Source organism: Manacus vitellinus, unplaced genomic scaffold (genome assembly GCF_001715985.3).
Source record: "Manacus vitellinus isolate BGI_N305 unplaced genomic scaffold, ASM171598v3 scaffold_3_pilon, whole genome shotgun sequence".
In the NCBI taxonomy this organism is placed as follows: Eukaryota; Metazoa; Chordata; class Aves; order Passeriformes; family Pipridae; genus Manacus; species Manacus vitellinus.
Window position 1 is genome coordinate 16,535,832 of NW_021940535.1, and position 22,797 is coordinate 16,558,628.

Here is a 22,797-nt window from a genome sequence, read left to right on the forward strand (position 1 = left end):
ATGTCGAGGTGTACGAGCTGCCCCTCCTTGTCTATATATACTTGTAAAAGCTGCTGTGTGACAGAGAATGGTGCATCCTGGGCTGGCTCTTTTTAAAGGAAGAAGCGAGAGAAGGAGGTTTTTAAAAGTTGAAAGAGGAAATAGGAAGTGAGAGGCAGCCCTTCGAGAAGCAGAAACCGCAGTTGTTTCGCGCATGTATCAGGCACTTTAGCACAGGTTCCATGGTGGGACTAAAGCCATCCAGCATCAAATTGAGAAGTTCAATTAGAATGCTACCAGGTAGAGGGGGGTGTGAAGTTGTCTCTGAGTGCCACTGCAGACTAAGCCCTGCTGGGTAGCACTACAAAACATGTGTTTATGAATTGAAGTTGGGAACTAAAATTTAGCACCAGTTTGTAACTCTCTGAGTTAAGTGCAAAAGGACAAGAATTAAGTAAAAGTTTTAGGTAGGTTTCACGTTCTGCCTACATGGTGTGAAGGAAACAAAACTTTTTAAAAATCTCTTATGAGTGACTAATGCTAATTAGTGCAGTTACCTAACTTTTAAGTGTTTATTTAATTTGCAGACATAATTATGACTTTTATTTCTTCAGGAATCCATATGAAGAAAAATATAGATTAATTCGGATTGAAAATCCAGCATTTTCCACAAGGCTGCTGCCTGTCAGAGGAGCGGTTGAATGTTTATTTGAAATGGGGTTTCAGGAGGTGAGTGTAATTTAGTAATTTCTGGTGTCTTCATCAGTTTACACACTAAAATTGATGGATGATTTTTTTCTGCTTCCCGAATTGCAAGGCAGTAGATTTTAAGCCAATTGCTACTTTTTTCAGTCCTTGTTTGCAAATATCCACAGATACCAACAGCAAATTTAGATGAGGCTGCTTCAGAAATCTGGTGGAGCTAGGGCTAAACTAATCCGTGACAAGGTTGGTTTTCTGCTGCTCAGGTGCACTGCTGGTTTGCTGAATGGCTGGATACATTCCACAAAGGAAATGGTGGGAAGCAGGGTTAAAACCCCCCTCTCTTAGTAGCAACCCGCTTTTAGGTGGACATCAGACTGCTCCATCAGACATTGTAAATGTGTGTAGGAACTGTCATTTGGAAGAGAGAAAAAGAAAGCACTGCATTTCTACTCCTTGTTCCTGCTGTCAGTAGGACTTCTGTGGCCCCATAGTGGGTTAGATAAGGGAAGCTGATTTGATTAAAAATCAATCCCCTAAAACAAAACCAGAGTAGTAGTTTGTAGTGCAGCCGCACAGGTACTGGTGTTGTCATGACAGCAGTAAAGGGCAGTAGACTCTTCAAGTGGTAGGAGGAGGACTGAGTCTTTAAAAGTTCATTTTAAAAAGTTAGAAAACTATATCCTGAAGTGGTTTGGAGTGAATCTTGATTCTGTTGCAGTCACAAAGATGTATTTCGAACATTGCTTTGTGTCCTGATGTGGTCCCTGTCTTGGTGGAACTTAAACTGCCAAGATTGTTAAACTAGAAGCAGCCTTTGTAACTATTGGAGACCTGGGGTGGAAACTCAGCTCTTGTTTAATGGTGCAAAGCTCTTGCTTTGCCTTGTCTATTTGATGCCACACTTCTCTATGGGTACATATATTATGTTACTTAGGCTAAGCTGTCATGAGATCTCTGCCTTCTCTTTGGGTTAATTAGTGTAATTGTTCTAATTAAAAAAAAAGGTGTGCTGAAAGAAGTGGTGACTGCAGAGGGAGAAACAGTCTGTGGATTTATTCTCATACTGGTGCTCAGGAGACTTCTAATGATGTATTTTAGCCAGGAGGTGGTTGGTGTAGCTAGTGAAGCACTCAAGCAGATCTCTGAATGTGTTGGCTCAGTCTTACGGTTATTGTGTTAGTCAAGGCTGGAGCTCACCAATTTCTCTTCAGCTGGTTAACTAAAATTGTTCCTTCTTTTGTCTCTGCTTAGTAAGCAAACTTTTTCAGTTAAAAAATGAGGAATGTATTTCCTCACTCTTCTGGGAGATTGATACATTCCATTTAGTTTTGCAGTGATTTTAAGTGTTAATGTGAAGCACTACATCTGCAATGATAGGTGACCTAAGGTAGCTGTGGATAAACAAATTACTCACCTCAATAAATAGAAGTGTTTCAGTGGTAGAAACTGAAACTGTTAAAGTATAAATGCTTCAGGATATTCATGCTTTTAGCAACCTATTTCTTTATGCTAAGTATGCCGATACTTGCTTCTGTAACAGTTACTGGTTTTTTGTTATGCTGCCAATAATCGTGTTACAATCAAAAATAGGAGCCCAGAAATCAACCTGGGTGCAGCTCTCAATAAAAATAATATTTCCTATCTGAAAAGTTAAACCTAACAAATATTAGTATGGAAGAGAATTCCCAGCAGATGCCATTCTAAGGTCTTCTCCCAGCATTGGCTGTCCTGCTGTGTTGCCAAGCATTTCACTGCCGTCCTGCGAGAACTGGGCATTTGTTGTTCATTTCTGTTGTTGCTGCTTTCTCTCCGAAATCAAAGCTACATAGTCCATGTGTGGCTCTGCAGAATAAGTTACTAACAAAAGCATGTTATTATGGGCCTTTTTTCTCTAGATTGACTATAAATTCTTAATCTACTGGCTTCTGAAGCTGTGAGGGACCTCAAGCTTCTGCTGTGAAGGGACCTAATCTGAAAGCTGAATCCTGCCAAGTCTCAGCAAGCTAACTTAAAAACCATTGAGTACCTTAGATCTGCATTAACTGCTGAATTCATTTGTCTAAATTTCAGGGAGAAACTCACCTGGTTTTCCCTAAGGAAGCTTCGATTGAGCAACTACGTAAAATCAGAGACTTAATTGCTGGAGAGAGAAGCAGCAGACTGAATGAGTCAAACCAAATCCCCAAATCAGGATCCGCTGAAACTGTCAGCAGCACTCAGACAGCTGCACAACGGCCTTCAAGACCTGTTCTTGCCCCTGCCCGTCAGCGACCAGAAACATCACTTGTGCAATCTCTTGAAATGGTAATTATAACCTGGAAACTTTATAGGTTCATTAGTCTTGAATATAAAGATTGAAGAAAAGTTGACTGTTGGGACAGGTTGCTCAGAGAAGCGGTGTAGTCTCCAAATGAGCACATTTATAAGCTCCATCTGAGTAAAGCTTAGAGGAACTTGGCCTGACCTGTTTTGAGTAGGAGGTTGGACTAGAGGGTTTTTTTCCAATGGTTTCTGAAGTTTTTTGAGTGTTTTCTTCAGTCTCCATGCAACTTAAACATGAAATGTGCCATAAGTAGAATATTGGCAAGAGATTTTGTTGAAGATCTCCATGAATGTTTTTTTAATCAGGGTGTCATGAAAAAAAGCTGATTTGTATTGGGAGGGAACAGCAATGTGGAGAACAAGGGGAGGGGTGGGAAGCAAAGACTAGGCTTATATTTGGTATTTGAGAGCCAGAGAAAGAACAGGAAAGTGATTGTACTGTTTTTAGTTGTTGGTGTCTTGGTTCATGCACTATGATTTCTATGTGTAGCCTGTGAGGAGGCCTTTCTTCTTTCACATGTGCCTGTCATTGAAGACAGGAATTTAGCCAGGAGAGGACAAATCTGTAGTTATCTATGCTGAGTTTCACTTGTCCAAGAGGTTGAGATGAAGTTCCTGATCAAGACAGAGGCAGTATCCTTTCATCTGGTGTTAACTGGCCCAATGGAAGAAGATGCAACATGTCATACAGCTTTGAAAAATTAGGTTATGCCTTTAGATAGAAGGTTTTAAGGATGCTTTGGTTTAATTTTCCAAAGGGTTTTTCTCCCTAGAATCAGTGTCACTTTGGTCTTAAAGTTGGTGTAAGTTGAATCCTTTCAAAAAAAGCTTGCTTCTCATACATCCTTAAACACAGTTTGCCACTTTTAAGTTATCAGGATATTGTTGGATACTGAACTATGACATACTGTTTATTCCCAATACCTGCCCAAAATCAGTAGACAAGAAGTGGTACAGCATGGTTTGAAGCGATGGCTTTTGGGGATAGAGAGCTCTCAGTGACCCATCATCACCCAAAATATCCTTTGGGAAGGGAACTGTTGTAGACACTTGAATATTGAGCTGTTTAATTATGCTAGCCTGGTAGTAATTGCCTCTGAAATATATTAACTAGATTTATTTGAATTTGGTTGGGGATTTCTGGGTTGTTTTTTTGCCTGCTTCTTGATTTTTACTGTTTCAGCCAGTTCTGCAGTGGTTTTTGGAAGTGATTATAAAACCTCTAGAGTGACTTGCTGCTGTGTTGCTTAGTACTGGAACCTTTAAAAGTTGATCTTGCAATGAGAAAAATATTGCAGATTTCAAGTTGACACAATGTATTCTGATGTTAATCCTTTCCATTTATAGTTATTCTGCCCCTACATACAGTAACCATCATAGTGGATCCATTTCTTTGCAACTATTAATTTTCCACGCTTCTTAAGATTCGTCATGGATGGTGGGACCAAACTTACTACAGTTTAGAGACACTGGAAATGCAATGTTGGCACTTTATTAGAATGCTATATTTCAGCTGATCCCTTCAGGGAACTATACTGATAGCTCTCTGAACCATTGAATTTGATCTGTATAGTCTGGGTTGATGGGAAGGAAGTCCATAAAATACCTTCTGGCTGTGACTTGACTGTTTTGCTTGCACAGCAATGGGGGTTTTGTTTTTTAGTGAGTATGATACCAAGTTATAGTTGTATTACTGTTGTGTGCTCTGCTGACAGATGTCAGAGAGATTTAGAGTGGTTTCTGTAGTGCAAGCATTTTTTCTTGCCTATGTGTTACATTTGTCATTCATGGGAGTCCTGGTAAGCTCAGGGAAAATTGGCTTACTTGAGACAACACAGGACTATTCTTAAATGGCACAGTTCTAGGGACCTAACCTATCATTATTTTACCTCATATATCTCTTCTGCGCTTCTCGTTGTAAAACGTTCTTGAGACTTGGGGAAAGGAAAGCTCTGGCTAGTCATTAGTTCTGTTATATGGATTCTGATCCTTTCCTAGATGGCATAGTGACTACAGGAGGAAAGTTGTATCCAAACTTAGAACTGCTGTGACGTTCACCACCCTTCTAAGATTTTTGCATAAGACTTCATCATTACACAGTGGCTTCCATGAAACCAGTTAAGCACTACTGTAACACTGAGGGTGTTTACCAGTGGGAAAAACGGAGTAGTTTTTCTGGGAGACTTCCTGCTGTGCTTAGCAATATCTCTGAATATTCTTTCAGGAAGCTGACAGAACATGAAGGTCTATAAGCCTTTGGCAGTCTCTAACATTTCAATATTTCAACATTTCAATATTTCTGTTCTTTCAACTTGCATTAAGGTGAATCTGGACACAATTGAGTTTTTGATGTTAAACCAGTTACCTATAGCTTATGACCTCCAGGAGGAGTAAAACCAGCTCTGTTCTGTTTTAGCAGTTATGAAAATTAAAGACTGGTCCTGCAGTACTCTCCAGCATCAAAATAATCACTTGTAATTTAAGTGCTCCTTTGAAAGAAATTATCTTCTGAAGAGTTCTCACACCTGTGTTTGCTACCAGTATCTCAGGAAAGTGTGGGATTTTTGATTAAATTAAGATGGTAGTTAACAAGGCTAATGACTGAAGCATGATATAGCAGTAGAGAAAAGGTAATTTAGCAGTGCCACGGGCTTCCCCCCAAAATATGCTAGGCCCTTAATTTAAAAATCTCATTTCATTTTCTGTGTTACTCCCCTTTAAATGGGGGTAAGTAGCTTGCTCAGCTACTAACTCCGTTATTATTAACTTCAGCTGTTTATTTTACTAGCTATGGGTGTACCTTATTGGGTGCGACTTGTAGTTGTCACTAGGTGACACTTAGGATGACTGACTGATCAAGCCTAGTTCTCATACACAATTTCTACTGAAACTGTGTTCACTTTATGTGGTCGCAGGGCTGTCTATTCAAATCTGTATCAGAGTTGATGTGTGAGAGAAGGAAGTAGAAATAGACAGGCAACATTCATAAATAAGAAATAAAAAAGCAGCAGTCATCAATAACAAGAGTTCTACGGACTGGTGTAGCAGTGTCCAGGAAATGAAAGTGTTTACAGGTTTTTTTTATGGATTTCAGGTAAAATGTGTCCAAAAGAAAGGTGGGGGGATGGAGTAGGGGACTGGAATAAGTCAAAAGCTTTGCTGTCAGAGGTGTCCTTAGAAACAATTTTCTCTTCTGTCTGAGTCAGTACACTTTTCACTGAGGACACCATTCAGAATGTTCAGAGATGACAAGGTCAGACTTAAAGTTTGGGTGGTGTTGCCTGCGATTTTTGTTGATATCTTTACACATAAGCATTTTGCCTGCAATACATATAATGTAAGTATGAATATAGAATTATGACTAACTTAAGCTAAAAATAAGAGAGCTTGTTTTTTTTGCCTTAAGGTGAAAGTTCGTAAATTGTCTTATAATTGAAAATCCTTTTGCAGGCTGCAAATATCTTGAAAACGCTTCAAACAAAATTTGAGGATCTTGTATTGATGTATGAGAATCCTTCTATTCAGCAGAAAGCACTAGCTGCAATTCCCCTCCAGGAATTAAAGAACAAGGCTCAGAAAAAGCTGTCACAAGCTACAAGACTGGACAAAGGTAATGCCGCCAAGTTATAATGTGTATGAAACTAGAAGTACACTTTCAAACATACTATGTATTGGCTGTGTGTATTTGGTCATATGTTTGCAGGTTTCAAATGCTGTTTCTAAGTTGGAATTACCTTCTTCCTAATTTCCTACTCTCTCCTTCTCTTATTTTTTATTTTACTTTTGTCATCCATCTTTTACTGCTTCACATAGAAATTTTGGATTTTTAATTTCTGAATTAGTAGTAAACGATGCTGGGGAAAAAATGGGGTTTGGATTTAGAGTGAAATAGGTACAACAAGAGGAGGGGAGCTGTTTGTTTGAGTAGTCACTATTTGTGACTACTGTCAATTCTTGCAATTTTCCTGTATGTACTACATTCTAAATTCAGAAGAAAAATTTTAAATACTGCTTCTCTTTTTAAAAGTGATATTGGTGAGATTTTGCATGAGACCTTTCCAAGATGCCAGCTGCTACAATCACCTTTCTCACTAATGCTTCAATGAATAGGGTTGTTCACATGCCATCCTCTTGGAGCTAGATGTGAAATGTAGGCCTAAATACTTGTGGTATCACTCTCTAAAATTTGTTTTCTTCATAAATGCAAATTTGTTTTGAATGTATGAAGTTATTGTCAGTTAAAATTATATATTTCTATTTTCAGGTGACAGTTTTAGATTTGTTTCAGTGATATAGTGAAATATTATTCTGTGTGATAAATATTAAAAAAACCCCCACATTTCCAAGACAGTCTTTAAACATAAAAAATCCTTCTCACTATGAATCTTTGATAGAAGACTGTTTGAAGCAATTCTGCTAACTTTATGGGAGTGCTGTTGGTTTGCAAACCAGAAATAATCTCATGGTTTTTTATAAATTACTTTGTGATGTCTCATACAACCACGTGCTAATATGCAGTTGTGCCTTTGGCATTAGGGAACTTTTTCATAGTGGATTTTCTTAGTAGTTTTTGTTTTCTTATACAACTGTACTGGGAAGTAAGAAACCACATAAACAAGTACAAAGCATACTCATTCAGCATGCAATGGAGAAAAGAGACTTAGCAGTAATAAATGACAACTATTAAATTCCTATAGGAAGCAAAAAAAAAAGGATGAACATACCTCTTAGACTGTGTTCTAATACTGCTGTGCACATTGTTTAAAAAGGGGAAGGAAGGAGGAGGGTAATGTTTCCAGGTGCTTCCCAAGCCATCAAGCTGAGCTATTCGAAATGGCTTCCAGACCTTAATTTAGATACAAATAGTGGGGAAGAGATGGAATTTCACTGTTTTAGATTGTGACAGCTTGAAAGCCTTTTTGAAGAACTTTATAGAAAATTCATTTGGGAATGGACTGTGTATGACATATATGGGTAATTGGCCCTTTCAGCTTCTTTGGTTTATCTGTACTGCTGCACTGACTGCCACCTGTGGGAATAACTACTTAATGCTACAGAACACTTGTTTTTAGGACTTGTCTTACAACATGTAATAAGCATTTTTGACTAATAAAGAGTATGCTAAGAAGATGATGGTCATTTGATCAGAAGTATGGATTTGTTTTTTACTTTTTGCCACATTCCATTAGAAAGATAGACTGCACAGTCAGAAATAACTGTGTGTCACAGCTATTTTCTGTTCAAATAAATCACACTTGTCATTGTTCCCATGTGATGTTTCAATGAAGGATTTATTTTATGAACCAAGAGAATAATGTTCATACCATAGTAGTCATATTGTCATTGATGGGTTCTAGTTTGAATGTTATCCAGAAAAAGAGAATATGGCCTGTGCTTGAAATCTTATTGTTCAGCTTTTAGCAGAACAGGCATATCCATTTTGCAAGCAGTAAGCCCTTGTCTGAGTGTTCCAGCACAAAGAGTTTTCACATACATAAGTAAAAATGGAAATTTTACTGTAATCAGAAATCAGGTGGTTTTGCTTTGATTAACAGATGATCTCTTCCCATGCACTTCACAGTCTTGCAATGTGTGTTTAATAGTGTTAGGGCCCCTACAGGGTCTTTCGTATCAAAGACCACTATAGCTTCAGAGCAAGATGTGAACTGAGCTTAAATAAGTAAAATGCACATCTTACCTAGTCTTTCTTCACTATCCTGAAAAAGGAACTCTTGCACAAATGCAACTACTTTCAACTTTCTTTAAGCAGCATTTTTATACGTTAATTTTTGTCTGTTAATATTCATTAATCAAACCTGTCTTCACTGTGACAAGAAGAAAGGTGTAGTACATAAAAATAACCAGGTATTAATACCTATGTTTTTGGTGATGATGGGATTGATAGGGGACTTACTTGAATATTTATATATCTGAGAAAGAAGAGTATCTCTCTGGGCACCGGAGCAGAATGTGCATATAAAGATTCCAAGAAGTTTAAAGGAATGGATCTCTCCTGAAAGACTGGATTTTCACATTTTTTATTTAGGGAAAGTGGGGCTGTTTCCAGGTGTCAGAACAGTGACAGTGTTTTGAGTAGATTCTAAGACGTGTTGTGGCCAGGAAAATGGGCCAGAAGAGTTTGGTGTGGTGAAATCAGCTAGAGCAGAAAATTAAAGACATCCTGTGCCTACTTTGGATAAGCTGAGAAAGGTGTTTATTTGGAGAATTTAGAACAAACTCAACTTACAAACTCAACTTGTTTGCATGGTATATACATATATTCTACAATAATTAAGCTGGGTTTGTAGAAAGTCTGTTCCTATTACACCTGGTTGTCTGGATTGCTGCCAGCATCTGGTTCTCTGGGATTTTGAAATCAAAGCAATTGTTATTCCTAGTTTAATCGCTAAGAATAAGAAAATAATATTTAGGAGCAAAAAAAGAATTAGCACTCTCCCAAAACCCTGCAAGAGTATGAGAGGCATGAGAAACTTCACCAGGCTTCCATGTGTATCTGACTTGTTTTTTTGAGCGATTTCTTATTCTTGTCCTAGCTGTAGTGTTTAGGAGTGCAGTTTTTTGTTTTTAAGTTTGGCCTTATTCGGTCATGACAATTTGGATTTTCTTTTTAATGTGTGCTTAAGTATTATTATTATGAAGCTTGTTTAATATAATTTTTATATTTTAGAAGTACATATATTTTATATGTACTTCTAAAATATCATAAAACCCCAGAGATGCTGATTTGCATAGATACTGTCAAGTTCAACTAAATTACTTTTCCATATGAACTAACTTTGTGTTGTATAAATTTTACAGGTGCACATGTGAATGAAGAGGACTTCCTGTTGTTGGAGCTTTTGGAGTGGTTTAAGACTTACTTTTTTCATTGGGTAAATAGTCTTCCTTGCAGCAGGTGTGGTGGGCAGACAGAGCCTAGAAGTGACTACCTGTTGCCCACTGAGGATGATGTAAGGTGGAGTGCCAGTCGAGTGGAAAACCACTACTGCAACCAGTGTCAGTTCTCTAACAGATTCCCAAGGTGAGCACACAGAGGTTTCCTTTGTCTTTTTTCTTGTCTTTCAACAAACAGCTTTTCATTTGCACATTTTGTGAACAAGTGATAAGTTGTTAGTTGAAAGATTAGTGAAGCTGTTTTAAGTATGATGATAGAATGGTTGATGATCAGCAATTTCTCTACAATATCAGATTAAAAACAATATATTGCTTTCTGCTATGGGGCCTTGTTCTGAATACTTGTCTAATTTAACTTTTTTTCACTGTTAATTTGATGAAGTACAGCTTCTAAATAAAATATGTTAGTATTGCCAACCACGCGTAGATAGGGTTTTGTTATTTCAGGGAAAACTTTCACTTCTGTGGGAAATCACATTGTAATACACATCTTTTGCTGAGTCTATAGCAAAAGAGCAAATATCCAATCTTTGGATTATTTTTGCTAACTATCAAAAGGACCAGTGTACAAAAATCATATTTTAAGACGTCTAAATCAATCTTAAAAACTTGAAAAATAAGATTCATTTTAGTGCTACTATAAACATGATGGAGTCACATGAGCTGAAGTAACATCCTGCTCAGACTTGTTTTGTGCAGAACAGTGATTCATTTCTGTTATCATCTGTGGACTGATTAGTACTGAAATCTGTTCAAAGCATCAGAAGAACAGTTGTGATGTAAAGATTTCTGAAAGGTGAAATGTATTCTCAGTTATTTTTGTTTTGTTTTTCTTCTGTAGGTATAACAACCCTGAAAAACTTCTGGAAACCAGACGTGGACGCTGTGGCGAGTGGGCAAACTGTTTTACACTGTGTTGCAGAGCTGTAGGGTTTGAAGCGAGATATGTCTGGGACTATACAGGTATCAGTGTTCTAGAATATTGTAATGTTAATATAAACCTATGCAAAATGAGGTTATGTGTTTTATGTTTCTCAGATTATATTAGTCATCAAGGCAGCGTGTACAGTTATGCAGTTCAGCTAACAAAGACAGTATACATTCAATTTTCTGTCTTGCCTGATGAGATGAAATACAGTTCTGCAAGTGAGGTTAGATAACTGACTTCAGAATGATACAGTCTTTAGTTGAATCTAAGGGACTGTGATCCGAAGACAGAGAGAAAGCTCTGATAATGTTTCTGAATGTATATGTACAGAAAACGTGTTCTTCCACCTGTTCCTTTGTTTGATAAATTGGAAAAAGTTAAAAGATTCTGCAAGATTAGAAGAGATGCTCTATCCTTATAACTCATTGTGTATTCTTGGCCTTTATTACATAGATCATGTGTGGACTGAGGTATATTCTTCATCTCAGAAAAGATGGCTTCATTGTGATCCCTGTGAAAATGTCTGTGATAAGCCTCTTCTCTATGAAACTGGATGGGGAAAGAAGCTCTCCTACGTAATTGCATTCTCCAAAGATGAGGTAGGAGTAATGATGTTAATAATAAATAAACTTGCCCTGGGGCAAGTATGTTATGTATTCCATTTTGGTGGAATTTCCAGAATTATTGTAGAAGATCATACTTTGATTAGCTAGCCTCTTTAAATATGAAGCAAGATACATCAGAATTTTGGTGACTTTACTTTCTTCTTCAACTTGTGCTTGAGGTTGTTGATGTCACCTGGAGATACAGCTGTAAACACGAAGAAGTACTCTCTAGAAGGACAGCACTCAGCGAAGCAACGCTACGTGAGACAATTAATGCACTAAATAGAACGGTATGTAGCTTTTCTTAAATGGATTTATTAAAGTGAAACACAAGCATCTGCAGAATGCGAAGTCCTTGAACAAAGGAATGCATTTGGTAACGTGATAACAATGTCCATGAACTGTGGATATAAAAAATGCCATTAACTATACATTTTAACCTGAATACATAAGAATCAGATGCAGTGCTGAACTTATGGGAAATAAGATAAAGAATGGTATGCAAAAGGATTATCATATTATCTATTACATAGACATGTGTGTATATGTTATTTTTCTTAGTGACTTTGGTGTAGACTTGTATATCAACAGATGCTGGGTGTAAACTGCAACTCCTTTCTAACTCTATGGACTCCTTGACAGTGGCTGAGTGTTTTCCGCATCAGTAATGCTATGACTCGAAAACAGTAGCATTTACAGTTGTAAGAAATGTAGGCTTAATTTGCTTTCTGTGACATTTTACAAGCTCCAGGAAGCGTGAGAAGTTATTTGTTTTCCAAGACGTTCAAAAAACATTGTTACCATCAGCAGAGCTTTGACTCAGTTGCATATATATGCACTGTTCATGCTTAACATCCCCAAAACACATGGAGCCATTTATACCTGCATATCACAGTTGCAGAACCTCTCTGCTAAGATTTTTTCCACTCCATAGTTGGAACAGGATGAACTTTGCTTGATTCAGTTTACTAGAATATCATAAAACCGTGAACTACCTGGGGGGTTCTGTTTTGGCCTCACTTCCTTACAGGGCTAATATTCCTGTGCATGGAAACTGTAGTTCCAGTGGTAGTATACAGCTGATGCTTTAATGAGCAGATTATGCCTTTTTAGGAGCCTACTGGCTTCAGAGTTACAGCCACACACTGAGAGTGTGAAGAATTGAGTTGAATTCATGTTTGAGCCCAGGGCTTGAAATCATTTTGTCAGTAATGAAAAGTTAGTCACATAGCAGAGTGGAGCACTGACAAGGCTAAACAGAGTGCAGTCACAGAGGAGTAAGGCAGCTTATCCCTGGGACTATCGAGATGTCTTGTGACTGAACAGAGTAATGAAAACCTGCTACGAGCCTCCACTTCAGCTCATATGATTTCCTTCACTGCAACCTATTCGATCAATAACTGACCCAGAGGCCTCCACTAACTTTCCCTTTTCCTATCAGCTCCTAGAGACTGGCTCCACACTAGGAGGGATTATAATCTTTTTGTTGTTTGATGCAAAGCTCCAACACTGTGTCTTTTAAGCTCAGTTCTTCTAAGTTACAATTAAAGAGAAGCATACCATGCAGTATACATTATCACCCGTACTGCAGTGTTAGCAAAAATGGATTTGAGGGGTCATTGCTGCTCTTTCCTGCATAAAGAGCAATGACTGTGGCCATTAGTTTTCTGCGTGTCTGTTTAGTTGCCAAGCAGAGACCAAAAATGGTTCAAAGCACATTGAGTGGCTTGCTGTTAAATGGATAACAGACAAGGATAATTTGATCTCCTCAGTACACTGTTTTACTTTTCAGAAATACTGTGTGTGTTTTATCTGGGTCAGGCATTCCTAAATGAGTGTGTAGCCTCTGGGCTACCCACTATCTGATGTTATTCTGTAGTACCATAGCACTATGATAGCACTGACTACAAATTTTCTTCATGTACTTTGTATGGGCACTGTCCTATTCCAGTCCCTTGTATGTTACCCCTATATATAGTGGGGAGAGGACCCTGAAATTTCCACTGCTTTCGTTGGAAATGGGATGGTGGGACAGGGAAGCAAATTATTTTTTTATTTTCTCCAGACCCCAATTTTTTGGTAGTGATTGTTATAGTTGAAGGGTTATAGTTATAGCCAGGTCAACTCTTACAAGGAAAACTAGTAATTTAGGTTGAATTGCAAGCATTTCATGGTGATTAATGTGAGATGATCCAGTATTCCTTGTCAAAGGTTTAAAATTCAATTTCTGCCCTCAAATTATGTCAAACCTAGCAGTAGATCCGCTTAAACCATAGGTTTAAGTCCTTCAGGAAGCATCAACAGCACAACTCACCTGATACAGAACTAATTTTAAAGGTGCAATTCACAATCCCTCTTCCTTCTCGTTCCCTTTGTCTGCCAAACAAAGATGGGACCTGAGCATGTATGTAGAGGGTAGTATCTTAGGGAAAAAAAAAAGACAAAACCAGAAGCAGGAAGTTTGAGCCGTGGCACTTGATAATGGAGTTCTTGAAATCCATTTCAGCGCATGGATGCTATTCATGACAATGTCATTGGTAGCAAATGTAGTTGCAGGTTTTCCCAGCACAGGCAGTGTTGTTCTCTGCAGAGTCTGAGCATTGTGCATGTCTTGCATGCTGCTAGCATTTCTGTACAGGAGTCTGCCGGGTGGCAAGAATTAACATATTTTTACTGTTTATAGCTGAGGATCTCACTGATTTCTTGTTATTGTACATAAAGAGTTTCGTATTGAAGCACTGTTCTTTGACAGGTTTTTTTTTCGCCTACTGTTAGAACAACTGCACAGCAAGGGCATCCAGTTCTCAGCATGGCATCACTGATTTCAGAGGTGATGCCCCCTGACACTGGGTTTCCCCTACATCAAAGGGGCTTGAAGAAAATTGTAGTTGGTATTGTTAACTTAGGGTGAGCCATATCAAATTTTCTCTGAGCTGGAACAAGATCTGTAGTACTGCATATGCATATCCAAAGTGTTCAGGCAACTGTTAGATTGAGGAAGGCCTGGTGTTTCACTGCTGGAATCGCTGCTTGTCATCCATCAACACAAGCAGAGGGCTTTTTCCCCCCTTGCTGTGTTAGAACTGGTATTTGGCATCTGGAATTTGTTCAGTTGGAGCTGTTTCTCATCATTTCTCTGTATTTACTTCCCTTTACCCAGTTCCACATTGTTTTTTTTTGTTGTAGACAACAATCTTGAAATGTCTCTTTTGTGATCTCTAACAGCAAAACTGTCTGGGGTCAGAACTGCTTTTGAGATAATTGGAATGTTTATCAGCCTCAAGTTATGGGTCCTAGTGGGCTGAGTGTGCATGCCTTGGGTGATCACCAAAACAGAAAAAAAGACAATGTGTAACAATTTACATGCTCAGTTTTCCAACCCCGTCTGAGTTTATCCCAGGTAAAAAAAAAAAAATAAAAAAAAAGGCTTTACATGCCAGCTTTGCATATTTGACGTGAAAATCATGCAAAATACCAGCCTCTCAATGAAATTTTACGATGTTTTGCATCAAATTAATACCCGTTTTTTAACTGATATAAGGAAAGAAAGCATGTTATGTAATTCTTTTTATTTTCTACTGATTTACCCGGAAGTAAGTTTTTGTAAGTTTTTCTTAGTTTTCTGACATCAGCAAAAATAGAAATGTCATAGTTTGTTTATTATATATATATATGATATACATATTTGTATATGATATAATGAAATGAATCTTTTGTTTGGGCTTAATCACAAAAGCAAGACTGTTGTCAACCAAATCATTCCACCTTAGAGAAATATAGTTTGACCCAAAAATGATACTTACCTTCCTTTCCCCCTAAATAATACTGAAAACAGCTATGGTACAGAATATATATCTCTATATAAATAGAGATCAAATATGGTGTGGAAGCATCTCATCATCCAAGCAAATATATTAAAAACATAGCACAAACCTTGTTTTAAAAGAAATCCACATAGTTAGTGCATAGCAAGTTCATAGAGAAAGCACTACTGTTGAATAACCATGCAATTATGACTGGTTTATATTTGTGTATGTGGTATAAGATTAATATTTCTAACAGTCAGTCTAGATTTTAAATCTTAGCCTGTTTTTTCAATTCTGTTTTTCCCTGTTGATGTCACTCGAGCAGAATTACAAATACTGTTTTTTCTGAATTTTTTACTTTTTCTTGTATGTCTTTTTCCAGAGACAAAAGTCTTTGTCAGAAAGTAGAAAAAGAGAGCTCTTGGAAAGGACTATTGTGGAGCTTGTTGAATTTATTTCTCCTAAAACACCTAAACCTGGAGAATATGGTGGAAGGACATCAGGCTCAATGGCTTGGCGAATGGCCAGAGGCGAAATTGGTCCAGAGGTATTTAACTTTTGCACTGATGACCATCTTAGAGGTAGCTAACTGGAGGTTTTGTGATTATGCTCTGCAGAGGAAGAGCATCTCATGTTAGGTAGCTAGCAGATTTAGTTAAAACAAGTGAATTATGCAAAAACATTAGGTGCACGTTTGATGTGAATTCAGTAGAGGTCCACAAGTAAATTTGGACGACTGATGGTTGTCTGTTGATTCCAGTAATGTTTGGGAATCCTTGCTCCAAAGTGTGTTTTGTTCTTACAAATTAATAAAAAATGTTTTTTCCTTTTAATAGTTGGTGTGACAGAACTAGAAAATTTAAGACAGTTGAAAACAATTGGGAAAACTTTTTAAAAAAGTGTTTCTATTATTAGTTACTTCCAGCTTTTAACCTAAAGTAAGTTTTGACCAACTGTTTTTGTCAATAAAACAATGTGGGAGCAACTAGAATTCTGTACTTTAAACAATCTCTTAAATAATAAGCTTGGTTGATTTTCATATCAATATTTTTTTACTATTTCCAAAAGCAAGATTTGATTTTTATTTATTTTATACTAAGATACAGTTTTCCAGAACTGTAGTCATATTTAGCTTGAGTCAGGATGCAAAGGTGTGACCTTAATCTTGAAACAATACTGACATGTGAATGACTGACAGTCCTAAATAGAACCAGTTAAGTGAAATTATTGAATTTCATAGAATTGTTTAAGAACCTAAGAGTTTATTACAGTTCTCCATAGTTTAGAAGACTTAATTTCTGCTTTGCTGAAACTCACAAGAACAAAGTAATTTTTTAGGAAAAATAAAAGGGTAAAGTTACAAAGTTTGTACTTGAAGTTTTTTGAAGTTGGTTTGTCAACTGCCATACCGAAGCACCTGTATATGGTAGTCACAGAATTACATTTGCTATTCAAATAACCATTTACTTATTGATTGTACAAGAAATATGCTCAACATATAAACTTTTTTATTCTTAACCCCTAATTTATTACTTAAATGTGCTAATTTTATGTTAAAAAATTACTTCTAAAAGTGATTACATGAAAACTTTAAAAATAGAATTAGTGCTCCCCATTGTAAAAAGGTGCAGGTCTATTGTAGGAAACTGGTTTAAAACTTCTGTTCTGCAGAAGTGCTTTTGTCCATGACCTCTCTTAAAAATGACTTTTTTTTCACTTGCAGTAAAACTGAATTGGGAAACTATGACATACTGTTTAAAAGTAGCATAGTCTTTGGGGAATTTAGGCATAGGGGACTGAAGGTGCTTGTATTTTTTGCCTTTTTCAGAAAAGAAAAGAAGTACTTTTTATTCCCTCTGAAAAGGAGAAGACATCTAAACTCTTCCACCTCACCTACAATATAGTAGATGATAGTTATACACGGATTTCCAATAACAATGAAAAAATAAGTGGCTGGGAAGCAGGTGTTTGGAAGGCAGAATCTGTTTGGAGAAAAGTTGAAACAGATTGGAAAATGGTAAGAATAGCAATTATTAAAAGTATATAATCTACCGTAAAAGTATAATAAAATAGAAAATCCTTGCCAATGTTTGGTATCAAAACCTCTCTTGATACCCATAGAATTTAGCTGATGTTAGTAAATGTTACAGTTAAGCTTCAGGTAAGACTGCCAGATGATTTAAGAAATTGGAAATAAATTTAGCTTGTCTTTCAGAAAGGGTGACCAAATTCTCTACAGATAGGCTAAGTCCTTGCCAGAGCACCAAATTTTAAAAAATGACTTCCTTCTTATGCTTTTGGGAAAATGCTATTTTATTGAAAAGCAGTACTTCTCTCAAAAGAAAAAAGAAAAAAAAAGAAGAAAAAAAAGAAGAAAAAAAGGATTTTTTTTTGTTGTTGTTTTGGAGAATAACTCTACAGAGTATCTCCTTGATACACAAAGGAAGAAATTGTCATCCTAAATATTATAGTTCCATCTGCAAGAAGGCAAAAACCTGTCAGTTATCCAGATTATTGTATACCCTGCCCAGAATCCTTCCCATCTGTCAAGACACTGAGCAGCAGAAGAGTCGTATGCTCTAAATCTGAGAACTGAAGCCTGTGAGATGGGAAGGGGTGTTTTACTAGCAAACAGCTTTTCCCACAGCAGCAACCAACTGTGGAACTGAACATTCCTGGCAGGGGCTATAGCATGTCACTGCTTTCTTCCCCTGCCATTTTACTAGTCTGAAGGGTCTCTGACCAAACATTTTTCTAGCTTAGGCAGTGGTTATACTTTGCATTGATGAAAATGGAGTTAGGTATGTAACTAACTGCCTTCTGAGGTTTTCTGTGCTGGGTCTAAACTGACTTGCAAAATCCAACAAGGGAATAGCTTGGAGAGGTTATGCTACAAAAAGGAGAAAGAAAAAGGGAAGAAATGGAGAAAAATATAAAAGGTGTCACAACAGGGTAGGCTGACAGTAGAAGAGAAGTAACAAAAACTCAAGAGTGAGTGACAGCTGTTCTTTGCTTTCCTAGGATCTGCTAAAAATCCGATAGCACATTATATTTTCAAATTTGCAGTGATCACTTATCCTCGCTTTTGCAAGAAACATACTGTCCTTGCAATGAAACTAAACTATAGTTCTGATCACCTCTACTAATCAGATGAAACAGGGTGCGACCAATTTAAAAAGCCTGGTGAAAAGACTTTAGTCTTGTATTCAGCAGCACCTCTAAAGGATGAGACAAAGGACTTGAGAAATTAGGAGCTACAGCTCCAGGTGTCTCTCAGGCTTGTGGGGAAGGTGTGTTAGTTCTGCAAGAATTACATCCTGCAGAAAGCCTGTGTAAGAATCTAAGAACTTAAAATGACTTTTCGTTAGGGGTTGTTTGTATTATGGGAGACAGCAGCAGGGGGAAAGGTTGTTTGGTGTTTGCCTGTTATTTTTGTAACTCCTCTAATAGCTCTGCAAGATACAGCTTTGGAATTTGGTTCAGCAACTGTCCAACAACTTAAGACCCAAAAGAGCCGTTACAGAAATACTTAGTTTTTCATTTACTATGTGATGAATGGAAAGGAATTTAAATCTAAAAGCCACAGAAAATGTATCTGTAGGTATTAGCCCGGGAGTAACAGAAAATTACCATCAGCTACATATTCTGACTTTGCAGTGGTGTTGATAGGAATGATTCAAATAAACGATCATCTTGGTCAATCTGATAGTAGCCATCTCCATCGTATTTGTGTATTTTCTTGCTATGCAGTGTCTCTTGACTTTATGCTACACTATGCAAACAGGTGCAAATCACAGATTCAGATTACCCAGAGATAACTTGGCATCCAGGGCTCAAGCAAGCAGACCACAGTAGGTGATAATAAGAGTGTAAGAACCTGTAGATCTGAAACCCATGTATTTCTAAAAGGCTTGTTTTCCAGAAGAATTGCTCCGAAGAAAGAGAATTTGAATTAGTTGGTTTGTTGGTTCGGGTTTTTTTCTCTGAATTCAGACTTCTTTCAAATAATTCCGGAAACAAAACAGCCAAGTTTGAAAGTTAGAGGACAATCAAACAGACACAAAAGAAAACTTTTTCTTTTTTTTTTTTCTGACTAAGTGCTGGAATATTATAATGGAAGACAAAACAGGCTAATGTTTAAGGCTTTTAGGGATAAAAACCTATTTTTAGTGCACCTCAACCAAGTAGTATTTAATGGAATGTTTTGGCTTCCTTGCTCAAATACAGCAGTTCAATAAGATCTGATCAAGGGAAGGCTCTTGCTAGAGCTACCTGAGATACTCTAAAAAAACCTGTGGAGATCAACACCTTCATGAACATTAATATTATATTCACAGGAAAACAGGGTAAATCATTAGATTTTCATACGTGATCTTCAGTGTGACACATCACACCTTTGAGGTTTTTGAGCTTTCTTAAACATGAAAATAGGAACACTTAAATTCTGTCTTATAGTCTGCCAATGAGATTTTCACATTAGAGTGGGATCTTTAGTAAAACATACTGCTGTGTTTTATTATCATTTTATTCTGGGTTGTTCTTTCAAGATTAAAAAATAAAGAGCTAAGTCCATTCAGTATGACATTAATCAGAAGCCTGGACATGACAGAATTTTTCTGAGTTTCCTTAACCTAGATTTCCAAAAGAATCACAGCAGTTTTCACTCTTTAATCAGTAATGTCCGTTTCCTTGGTTTGTTAAAAATAGATGTTATACTTAAAAGAACTGTCAGATGCTTGTTACAAAATTCTTATGAGGGTTCACAGAACTTTAATGAACGTTAATATGGGAGAGAGACTGTTCAGCCAGTGAAGTTTAGAACAGCATTGGGATTAAATTAGATTATGCAACGTTCTAAAAGTTGAAATAATAATAAAGGATTTATATATGGCTGTCATGGGTGATATGCTTTAACCAAGACATGTCAAGTCCTAGGAGAAGTAGTGAGCAGCCAGAAGCCACACCTGAAGAATCTACTGACGACACAGTTTTCTTCTTCAGCAACACTGAGCAACTTAAGTGTGGGGGCCTGTGCATTATAGAAAACCCCAGAAGTCTGTGTCTTTAAAAAATAATAAGTTAAATGTTTTTGTGGCTTGGACTTCACTATGTATGTTGAAATAATTTAGTGTTCCCTAGTGAAGGGCTATGAAGATGTACCATTACCTAACTGTGGAACAAACTTAAGGATGAAGGAATTTTAATATATAAAATTGTATTTAGTACAGTTTTAAAGGTTCAGAGGCTTGACAGAGAATGAAAGTGTGTTATTTTAAGATTTCTGTGTCCTTGTTAATTCAGTGTTTGTGGTCATCTCAGTTTTTGACCAAATCTTGATTTGGTCATCTCAGTTTTTGACATGTCTTCTTTCCATTTAGGTTTATTTAGCCCGAAAAGAAGGGTCATCCTCTGCTTCCATCAGCTGGAAGTTTGAGTGCAAGTCAGTCGGTCTAAAAATAGATAACATTTCAGTTAGGACAAGCAGTCAGACTTTTCAGAGTGGAAGAATACAGTGGAGACTTTGCTCTCCAAAAGCAGAAATTGCTCTGATGGGAGGTAAGTGTAAAATTTAAATAATGAATTATGTCACGCAGCAGAGGTGTAACTGGAAATAAATAGTTTATATGGAGAAAGTACTGTGCAAATACTAAAAATGAAATGCGAATACTTTTTCACTTTCCCAACTCAGTGTTTCTTAGCAAGGTCAAGAAAATACTGTGCATTTAATTAACACTGGTACAAAACCAGTTTTATTAATATATACAACCCTACCTGCAACAGAGCAGGGCTGGCAAGAGCAAGAGAGTGCATACAAGACAGTAGTGTTTTACTACAAATGATAGATGCTTCTATGTCTAGTGGCATCAGTCCTAACTAGGTCCTCTGAACATGAGTGTTAAACAAATAATAACTAAAAATTTGTAGCTGGTGGTTTGGTTTTTTCCCTGCCACTAATGGACAGATGAATTTGAGTAAGTGCAACTGAGATCCTTAAACATCCATTACAAAGTATACTTTTTAACATGCATTCTGTCATTATATACTGTCTGGTGCAGTGGCTTACTGATTTATTTATCTTTTCCTCCGATAGATAAAAATCTTTACTCCTATTCAGATTTTTCTGGTGCAACGGAAGTTATGTTGGAAGCAGTTCTAAATGGAGGGGATGGTGAAGCTGCATGGCAACACACACAGCTGTTTAGAGAGAGCTTAACAGGATGTGGAGAAAATTGCTTGGAGATAATTATAAAGCTCAGTGACCTCTGAGAATCTGAACTGCAGAGATGTGCTTTGGATTCCTTGAAGACATTATACTATGGATACGACACAAAGATTTGGTTGGCAATTCTTCTTCATCCTGCTGGCAGCTTGTTTCCTGTTTCACTGCTTTCATTAAACCAACTTGAAACTGCACATGTATTGAATAGGTAAACATCACAATGAAAACCTCTTTATCTGTAAAAACAAACACCAAAATTAAGGCATTGAACCATAAAGTATCTTTTCTTAAACTTTACAATGAAAACGAAATAATTTTTAAGAAAGCAAAACTCAACCATAGGAGCACAAAGCAGTTGTACTTGATTTTAATTTGGAGTTTTGGGATTGGCTTGCTGGTTTTGGGGTTTTTTTAAATAATCTACTTGGAAAAACAGTTTGAATTCTGTTTCCCAATTACAACAGATGCTTTTGATGATCTTAAAATATTTTAAAGAATAGTAGAAAATTTAGACATTTTAAAGAAAAATATGATTTTGTGTAATATCAGAAGTGCTGAAATTAAGTTAGTTTCAAGATTACTTCAAAATTTCCTTGTTGCAATCTAAGTATTAAAACTATGTTTAATACTTAGAAATATTTTGAAGCCTGAAGGTTGCTAGAAGCTAATTTTGAAAGAAGTGGTCACATGTACCTAAAATTGTCATAGCCTGTGGTATGAAATTGAGACTTAAAACTAAGTAAGAAATCACAATTTTTTTCTATGAAAAAATAGGTTATTAATTATAAATACTTTTTAATGATACAAATTCAGATTTGCTTAATAAATCTTTTTAAAAGTAGGCATGTAGGTTGAAATCTTCTTAAGCTGTTGTCTTGAGTTGCTTTGAATACTATACCCAAATTTGATGTAAAAATATATACAAATTTTCTGTTCATTAATGCAGTGTTTAAATTTATTTTCAGTCATATAATAAAAAAATGAAAAAATGCCATCCAGGAGATGTCAGATGTTGCAGTGCTGTGAATAAAGTGGATTGAATGTTCAAATTAGGTAGCCTTTATCAGAAAATCTGAGGAAGGCTGTGGCTGGATACAAGAAATTTTCTATTATAGGACTAAAATGCAGAGTTCAAACTGTAGTTTTATTTCAAAATAAGTGAGAATTAGGGTTGATGTTCTCAAGATGAGTGTTTTTAAAGTTTTTCTTATATTTTCTGACCTTTCCAACCTCTGTATATTTGAAATTATTGTCAAAAATAATTTTTGTTGAAATAAATGCTTACTGACCTTTCAACAAATCTAAGGAAATACAAAA

At 36.7% G+C, this 22,797-nt stretch overlaps 1 protein-coding gene across 1 annotated transcript; it reads left to right on the forward strand.

The window, feature by feature from the left end:
- On the forward strand, positions 1 to 22,797 carry NGLY1 (N-glycanase 1). Its single transcript, XM_029961763.1, has 12 exons — positions 1 to 8; positions 567 to 708; positions 2,755 to 2,988; positions 6,457 to 6,616; positions 9,826 to 10,048; positions 10,763 to 10,884; positions 11,303 to 11,448; positions 11,634 to 11,744; positions 15,643 to 15,807; positions 17,089 to 17,277; positions 20,639 to 20,816; positions 21,352 to 22,797. The coding sequence occupies exons 1-12, from the start codon at positions 1 to 3 to the stop codon at positions 21,525 to 21,527; spliced, it is 1,854 nt and encodes a 617-aa protein (XP_029817623.1). The 3' UTR covers positions 21,528 to 22,797.

Coding starts and splice junctions, on each gene's coding strand:
- NGLY1 (XM_029961763.1), top strand. Junction 10,885..11,302: donor ATATGTCTGGGACTATACAG/GTATCAGTGTTC, acceptor TTTATTACATAG/ATCATGTGTGGACTGAGGTA. Junction 15,808..17,088: donor GAGGCGAAATTGGTCCAGAG/GTATTTAACTTT, acceptor TGCCTTTTTCAG/AAAAGAAAAGAAGTACTTTT.